The 9,313-nt window shown below is 37.2% G+C and overlaps 1 protein-coding gene across 1 annotated transcript in view; it reads left to right on the top strand.

Moving 5' to 3' along the window:
• Window positions 1–9,231, top strand: part of LOC113802667 (Medium-chain acyl-CoA dehydrogenase) — a 14,120-nt gene extending 4,889 nt beyond the window's left edge. The window contains exons 3-10 of the mRNA XM_027353272.2: window positions 2,200–2,321; window positions 2,713–2,859; window positions 4,397–4,477; window positions 4,635–4,789; window positions 5,778–5,947; window positions 7,597–7,754; window positions 8,034–8,204; window positions 8,443–9,231. Coding sequence (XP_027209073.1) covers window positions 2,200–2,321; window positions 2,713–2,859; window positions 4,397–4,477; window positions 4,635–4,789; window positions 5,778–5,947; window positions 7,597–7,754; window positions 8,034–8,204; window positions 8,443–8,595 — 1,157 coding nt within the window. The 3' untranslated portion in view covers window positions 8,596–9,231. The remainder of the gene's footprint in view (window positions 1–2,199; window positions 2,322–2,712; window positions 2,860–4,396; window positions 4,478–4,634; window positions 4,790–5,777; window positions 5,948–7,596; window positions 7,755–8,033; window positions 8,205–8,442) is intronic.
• The last annotated feature ends 82 nt before the right edge of the window (window positions 9,232–9,313 follow it).

The raw sequence follows: 9,313 nt of genomic DNA on the forward strand, positions 1-9,313 counted from the left end.
AGTGGGTTACGTAAGTAGCCAACATCCTGGCCGGGTACGTATGATTACTCATGACCAGCGACAAGACTGTGTGCCTCCCCTTTGCAAAGTTATTTTGTGTAAACTTTTAGTTTTGTTGCCATTTTCACATGTTCATATTTGTCTTTTGATGTGCTTTATCCAGATGGTAATAGATTATTTTCCTTGCACAGACTCTATATCTGCTTTCTATGTAGTTAACAACTCAGCGCAAGAAAAAAAGGGACATTTGGTTATATGTGGCATATATCTTTTTTTTTTTTTTTTTTTTATAATTTTCAATTTTCCGTAATAAATCTGCGGTGCTGGTCACAGTGGCCAGAAATAGTGTGCAGCATTGGAATGGTGTCCTCCCTGGAGCCAGCCCTCTTCCAGTCACAGCTTATGCTCATTACATGGGAATAATGCTAAAGCCCCATTCTAAGTGCCAAATGAGTCAAAAATCACTCCAAGAGGTTTGTCATTTGTAGCCAGTCTTTTCCATCACCCTGGCCTTTGCTCAAATGAGCAGTGTCCTTCCTTAATTGTACACTGCTATGTTTCCATAGGTTACACCATGTTTCCAGATGAGCTGAGTAACCTAGCTTGAGATTCTCCATGCTACCCAGTGTCCCTGGGTATACATGTTCCAGCAAATATTGTTTGATATGTGCTGTGTGTGTTGCAGTATTGATATTACGATGGTAAACAGTCACAACTACAGAAGCCATTTATAAGATATGACATCCTATCAAAGGAAAGGATACTGACAAGTAACAATTATGAAATGACAAATAAATTTGTGGCAGTAATAGAAGGGCTGTATAAGCACTTTTGACTTAAATCCATGACACATAGACATATAGACAAGCTGCCAAGAAAGTGCTGTAAGTAAAGATGAGTATAACAAATACAGAAAATCAATGAAGAAAAGATTTAGACCCAAAATTTAGTAACCTAGGGTCATCTAAGAAAGGTGCTGAAATATGATAATAACGCGCTGGTCGCAGATGGCATGATTTGATGCAAAGTGCAATAGACAGCTAATTCCCTGGAGCAGTGGGCTGCCGCACGGCCTTAGAGCTAAGTGGGCCAGGGGATGTCAACCACCAAGTGGGTGTCCCCCTTGCAGCTTTCCAAGGCCCAGGCCTGCCACCCCGGGCTTGAGCTGGCGATGGGGTGTTACCCGCCGAAGGAGTTGAATGCTTTCGGCACGTACTAAAACCAGGCCCTCCACTCATTCTTAGCGCATTTACATATGTCTGTGTGCTTGCATGTATCTGCAAGGGTTTATATATATATAAACAAACATATGTGTTCATATATATATACACAAACATGTTTGTGCGAAGGAGGGAAAGCAGCACAGCCACATTGCACACACTCCTGTGCAGTCCCATACAACGGCGAGTGTAAAATAAATAGTGCTACAGGTTACACACCATATTGCATAATACTGATGATGACAGATATAGTGGTCTTGAAGTAACAGCCTTTGACTCATTAACATGTCATGACTTGGAGTGGGTGGGCTGACTAAACACAGCTTAGGCCTAGCTACAAAATCTAGACTGTTATGAAAGGGTACAAAAGAGGGGGAATGGCAATAGTTGGGTGATTTAAGCTGGAAGAAACTTGTTAAGAGTATCAAATTTGCATTGTCACTCTCTCTCATTGATTACAGCTCCATTAAATATGAAAATATCCCACTAGTTTCAGAGAGGCATTGCTCAATTGAGGCAGTTTCACCTTGATGTCCAAAGCCCAAATGCACTCAGTTTGATTGACCACATCCACATGCACTGTGGTTTTATTTTATTAATTTTGTAATCACATATAATGCTCTTGCATATCTCAAGTCACATTGGAGTCATTTTTAAGGACTACTAGACAGCGGATATTTGTCTCTTTCTTTGAATTTCCAGAAAGAAAAGCTTTTATTAGGAGCAATATGATATTGAAAAGAATAAGGTCTTTTTCATTAAAAATTCAAGGAGTAGGGTAAGAAGTGAGGTTAGGTAAGTTCTATAATTGACTCTTTGGGACTGAATATTTGTAAACCCATGTGTTAAAAAAAAGAGAAAAAAAGACCCTGCATGTACTTGGTAACAATTGGTTGGGTATAGTTTAAATGTTGCATTAGATGTTGAATTGTATTGATATTTATATTTGAGGGAAGATTTCAACTCTTCATAATTTCAGACCTGACTGATGAGCAGAAGGAGATTCAGGAGTTAGCTCGCAAATTTTCACGAGAGGAGATTGTGCCAAAGGCTGCAGAGTATGACAGAACAATGGAATACCCCTGGGAAATTGTCAAGAAGGTATGTAAAATAATCTGTAATTGAATTTTTTATATATTCCTTTGAAAGGCAACAATTGTACTTTACCAATGATGGATTGAGAATTCTCTCTAAGAGTTCATGACAAATCTTTGTGTTTTATTATTTGTTGTTGATATGTTTGTTAGCTGTTGTCTTTACTATAATTAGTATTTTCCTGATTGATATTGAAATTTTATGTTGTACTGTTTGTTATTTTGCAGTGATTTTAGGTCTATTAAAATTATGAAATTGAATCTTGTTATATTGACGAAATTCAGAGTTTTTTTATTTTCTGTGAATTGGTATTGCAGTTAACCTAGAAGGGATATTTTGCTGATATACAAAAGATTGAGGGTTGCCTATTTATATGTTTGTTTTTTCTTGTTTCAAGGGATGGGAGCTTGGTCTCATGAATCCCCATATTCCTGCTGAATTTGGAGGTATGGCACTGGGAACCTTTGAAGGATGCCTTATTACTGAGGAGATTGCTTATGGCTGTACAGGTATCCAGACAGCAATGGAGGCTAACAACCTTGGGGTGAGTTGATTTAATTTATGTATTGGAAAAGATTTCAATATGGATTATTCTTTATAAAGATTAAGATGGTAAAACTAAACCCTCTCTGTGTACAATTTTTCTTTCTTACCTTTGTATGGGATTTTCTTAATGGTATGTGCACACTGTACCCAAAAGTTTTTTTAGTTACATGGCTTTACATTACTACTCATCAACAATAATGGTATACTAAATCATACTGAATGAAAAGTGAAAGTGTGAATTTGTTATCAATATACTTGATAGTTTAACCTTACTCTGAGGTTTTATCAAGGCACTGTTTGTTATGTATGTTATTAATGGAACAGATATACATTTTTTCTGAGTTGTCTTGGTGAAAAAGATACAAAGACTGTATAGAATGTAAACATAAAGAGCAGAGGAAGAGACCAGATTAGTACTTCGTGTAAGTGTGATATTTCTCCAAGCAGCAGAGGGCACAAAGAAAAGTCACAGGCATTACATACACACTTGGTCTATGTTCCTCCTATTTTGCCAGTACACATGATGGCATAATTGGTATATCTGTACCATGTCTTTCTCACTGCATTCTTTGTTGTCCCCTGAAATCTATGCCTGTGAATGGAGTTGGCATATGCAAGAAGACCACTTTTTCGTTCTTCTAACTCCTCATTGAAAAGTTGAGAGTGAAGGAGGAGCATAGATTCTTTTTGTGGGACTTGAGAACTATGAAGATTTGGCAGGTGATCAGGGAAAATCAGTATGCATTTTGTTCTTATTGACATGGGTTTAATAAACCTTGAGATATGGTGCTAGAGTGAAGACTGAGCAGAGGATATGAAATCTTTGCAGGGTGAAAAGTTAGCTTGTTTTCATGGGTGAGAAATAGACAACTGTGGTGGGATTTCTGTCTGCAACCAGCTATGGAACCATGGTTCTATGAGTGAATATTCATAATCTAAGTATGAATTAAAGTTTGGCTATTTGTATATATAAGGAGGCATCTGAGATATAAAGGTGAGGAATAGAGTTATAAGGGTAGCAAGCTGGTAAACATGAGCAAAATCATTTTGTAACCAATCTTTTTTTGAATTAGGAAATATACAGACCAGAGCCATTATGGATGGTAACCAAGAGACAACCCTTCAGGTAGAAGTTTTTCAAAGTAATTTGAAAATGATGGTATAGTTATGGCTTTGATTTTACCACATTCATAACCAAAATATGCTGATGCACATCTCTTCAATTATTCTATACTCATAATGATACTTGTGATTGTTTATGACGATGATACAACATAAATGTTCTAATAAGTAAGCAAGTAACAAAGTATACACAGACACTACCTGAAATACTTTACCCTAGAATCTCAAAGTACAAAGCCAACCACCACTATGGCCCACAGTTATCATAGTATATGACATGCCATTTGGCATCATTGGACATACTTCTTCAGTTAACTGAATGAAGCATTAAAGAAAATGTTTGATTTTGTATTATATTCAGAATATATGGTTTTATTTCATGCTTGATTATTAATGATTGTGCTTGTTTGCAGCAAATGCCAGTTATCATTGCTGGCAATGATGAGCAGAAGAAAAAGTACCTTGGTCGCATGACAGAGGAGCCATTGATGTGTGTAAGTAGGAACATTATTGATAAAGGGGAGCATTAGATTTAAAGTGAGTAACATATACTTCTTTACAAAATCAGACATGACACATTGGAATTTAGATTAGGTTAGCTTTAGCTAGGATGTGTTTGAGAGGTTTCACAAAACTGTGCTGCATTTGAAGGCCTATGGAGTGACTGAACCTGGGGCTGGCTCTGACGTGTCCGGAATCAAAACCCGAGCAGAGAAAAAGGGTGATGAGTATGTTATCAATGGCCAGAAGATGTGGATCACCAATGGTGGAGTTGCTAACTGGTATTTCCTGTTAGCTCGTACCAAGTGAGTAGTTTTCTTTTGTTTTAGGGCTGCATGTTTCTCTCTCTCTTTGGGGGTGGGTGGAGTAATGGCAATTACTACTTGAAATTATGTAAAGCTTTATTAACGTTAATTCTAAATATATTTCCATAGTGTTTACAGTTTTGTAAAGCACCACAGTTGTTAATTTACCCCTTGGATCCGGTTGCATGACGGAAATCATGGAGCTGAAAACCACATGCAATAGGTTACGTAAGTGATCAGCATCCCGGGCATGCAGTGTGTAGGCTGGACGCGCACGAACACCCATGAGCCGTGACAAGACTCTGTGCCTCCCCTTTGAAAAGTTATTTTGTGTATACTTTTTTAGCTTTATCGTCATTTTCCAATGTCCTTATTTGTCTTTTGATTTGCTTTATCCAAATGCTAATTACTTATTTTCCTTGCACAGATTCCATATTATATCTCTATGTAGTAAATAACTCAGAGCAAGAAAAAAAAGAAAAAAAAAGGGAACATTTGGTTATTTGTCATATATATCATTGTTTTTGTAATTTTCAATTTTACGTAATACACCTGCGCTGCTGGTCACAGTGGCCAAGAATATGGTGTTCAGCATGGAAATGGCATCCTCCCTGGAGCTGGTGCTCTTCCAATCACTGCTTATGCACCTTATCCACATTCGTTTACCGATGGGAATAATGCTAAAGCCCCCTTCTAAGTGCCAAATGAGTCGAATCACACTCCAAAAGGTTTGTGCACTCGTGGCGAGTCTTTAATGTCACCCTGGCGTTCGCTTTTGACACATTGTTCGCATCACCCGGGTAGCTACCCAAATTTTTCTTTGACGTAATCACAGTGTCATCCGGGTCCAGGGGGTTAAGTTATGTTGAATCAAATTTTTAAGCTAGGGCATATCCTGAGGTTAGATAAAAGTATCATCAGTATCTGTTTATTATAGAAATGGCTGTATCAAATCTTTAGTTATCTTATTCTCATGTCTTTATTACAGCCCAGATCCCAAGTGCCCATCATCTAAGGCATTTACTGGGTTCATCATTGACGGTGATTCTCCTGGGCTGATCAGGGGTCGCAAGGAGATCAACATGGGCCAGCGCTGCTCTAACACCTGTGGCTTTACCTTGGAAGATGTTGTTGTGCCCAAAGAGAATGTTCTCATTGGTTAGTGTTTTATGGACTCCTTTTCGGCTTAGATATGACATAGAACAAAGATGAAACTAGAGGTTAAATGATATGATTTCTAAAAAAGCAATTATCAACAAAACCACACTAGTAAAAGCTAAGATATGATAGATAAGATGTGGAAAGTTTATAACTGTTTGATTGTTTTTGTGTGGGTTAGGCCTAGTTTCATAATAACATATGTGAGATTTCTTTTATAGTTACAGGTGATAGACAATCTTTTTTGTTAAAGACTGTTTATAGGCATCATCTAATAATTTTCAAACAAGATGATGATAATAATGATAATAAGCAGTATAGTAAAAAGTGCATGTAGTGTGTGCCTGACCCTTGACCCAAATTTGAGTTTCAGAAAAGGAGAAGTGTTTATGAATTCACAGTACAATAGATTAAGGTGCCCCACAGCTATTAGTGCATGCCTGTATGTTAGAGTTAAAGACTAGATTTTCCAGATTTTCAGCCTGTTGTGATACAGACAGGAAAATTGAGAAAGTGGATGAATAGGAGTGAGAAACAAAAATAAAAGAAAATAAGGAGAGAAAATGATAGAATTAGGGATATATATAGAGAAACAGGGTAAAAATAAGTGGATGAGAGCAATAAATTTAGAAAATAAGAGCAAAAGATCATGAATAAGTGAATGAATGAATATGAGCAATGGGCATCAGTATTTGGCAGGGTAGCCTAAACATCAACAATTCTGAGGGGGGGAGGTTATTGGATAGAGAGGGATGTAAGCATTGTGGAGGAGGTTATGTCTGTGGAAAGTAATCTCTGGCAAGATTAATGGAGGGCAAAGCAGGAACGATTAGGGTGTGGCTGCAGATGGAATCTTTGCCTAGTTGCTTTTGGAGGCATTGTTGGAAGAGGAATGAGTTGTCAGAGTAAGGGGCTGTAGAGGGGATCACTGAAAGTCTACCCTATGCAGCTTAAACAGATTGCTCAAAAGGTTTGTAGAGGTGAGGTTAGGAGAATAACCTTGTGGAAGAGGGAGTGGTGTTCAGTGAAGTAGTACTATAGACAGTAAGCTTTGAGGAGGTGGTAGTAATAATGTTCATAGTTTTGGTCAAATGAGAGCCTGGGGTCAGGGAACTAAGGGAATTAAAGTCAGTGGGGCTTGTTGATAAAGGGTTAAGCTTCATTGCCCTTGATAAAGGTATAAAAACTTCATTGCTGGCGATGGTAAGCCTGAAGTATGTTGCAATGTGAAATGGTTCACCCTTCAGGGTTTCCTTGAGGACTAAGACAACTAAACAGGAATATGATGCCCATGGCTCCCCTAGGCCATTCCAATTGGCACAAAATCAGTTTTTCATCCTTTCAATATGGTTCTCACACCTTTATGAAGTGGATAGTAGAAGGGGTTGGAAAAAAGAAGGAAAAGGAAAAGGGAAGAGAATACCATGCAAAATTAGTTGAGTCAAGGAATGATGTTCATGGAAGGTGTGATCCCCAGTATTAGGTCTCAGCCTATCTCCTCAGGTTTGATTAAATAAAGAAATTCATTTCTTGACTGAGGTCATCACTTTTAGATATACTGAAGAAAAGATTTCATTTGTGAAACTGTGCATATTGCATATAATGCATACTGATTTTGTAAAACTAACTGAATTATAAATATTCCTTAGGTGAGGGTGCTGGCTTTAAGATTGCAATGGGTGCCTTTGATCGCACTCGACCCCCTGTGGCAGCTGGAGCAGTTGGCCTGTCCCAGAGAGCCCTTGAAGAAGCCACCAAGTATGCCTTGGAGAGGAAGACTTTTGGAACTCATATTGCTAACCATCAAGTAAGTTTGTAAAAAGGAAGAAAAGTTTCGAAAAGGTTGCTTCCATTACTATTCATGTTTACACACTATATTTAATGGGTTTAGTTCTTGCCTCTCTATCACTTTTATTCTTTTTCTTTGGAGAGTCATACTCACTTGGTTAAGTAAAGAATATTAGTTTAAGCAGATGAAAACCTTTGTTTCAGACATTTAGTTTAGGATTATTTATAGTTGAAGTTGTAAAGTTTCATAACACAATAAATAATCAAACAAGATAATCATTCTTTTTATTGTTCACAGGCTGTGGCCTTCATTTTGGCTGAAATGGCAATGGAGACCGAACTCGGCAGGTTGGCTTGGATGAGAGCAGCCTGGGAAGTTGATGAGGGTCGTCGCAACACATATTATGCCTCCATTGCCAAGGGCTTTGCTGGAGATGCTGCTAACCGTGCTGCCACTAACTCAGTCCAGGTGAGGAATAGGTTACAGTGATTCATTTCTAAAAGTGGTTTCTAAAGGGAAAGATGATGATATTAGTAATAACAATAATACAGTGTCAGATCATATGTAGATCCCTTTGTTGGCATTTATTTATCTTTGTAAATATTTTCTTACCAATGCAACTTCATTTACTGTTTTTTGAGTAATTCTTTTCATCATATTCAGGAATCTTGGAATATATGCTAATACCATTTTTATCAATCAAAAGGTGTTTGGTGGCAATGGATTCAACACAGAGTACCCAGCAGAGAAGTTGATGCGCGATGCCAAAATCTACCAGATCTATGAGGGCACAGCACAGATTCAGCGCCTGATCATCGCAAGAGAGCATCTGACCCGTGCCAAGATGGGCCTTCTGTAAACACCACATGGTTTATTTTGTCCCAGATATTTTAGAGGCCTTGAATGATTTAATGGCAACGCTAGAATGAAAACGAAGTGTAAACTGATTCCATGTTAACTTCAAAACCATATTGGATTGTTTTCTCAGGAAAAGATAGCTAGTGATTATGTTACCAGTTTCCAGTTTGCTGATAGGCTTGAATTGGCTTTATGGTAATACAAGAAAAAAACAAATATGGATTTACAGTTTGACAAATGTCACTTTCACAGTTATATGGGAAAAAATCAGAAATGTAAGTATGTCAATTATTTTATGTATTACATCATAACTAACAAGACAGTATATGCAATTTTTGTCTATTCAGATACAGAGCAGTGATACTGAAATCTTTGTATGAATTGTTCAAAGTTAAAATAATTGTTAAGCAAAGTATCTTCACTATACTAATGTTATTGTGGTGCTAGGAAGTGGTTGCAAAGAAAAATCTTGATTATCTTGTAAAGGTTTCTAGGAAATATTCTTCAAAATCTTTAAATAATTTGGAATTGGTTAACAGTTTGTACCATTTAACAGGTTCAGTTTATGGAACTATCAATGCAATATAATGTAATTGTAAGTGTATATATTTTTAGAATAAAATAAATATATTATAAATCTTTCTCAATGCCATTGTCTAACACAATTATTCATTTCAATACTGGAAGAGAAAATCAGGATACCTATTTTTGTGGATTGT

This window comes from Penaeus vannamei, chromosome 26 (genome assembly GCF_042767895.1).
Source record: "Penaeus vannamei isolate JL-2024 chromosome 26, ASM4276789v1, whole genome shotgun sequence".
NCBI classification, from domain to species: domain Eukaryota; kingdom Metazoa; phylum Arthropoda; class Malacostraca; order Decapoda; family Penaeidae; genus Penaeus; species Penaeus vannamei.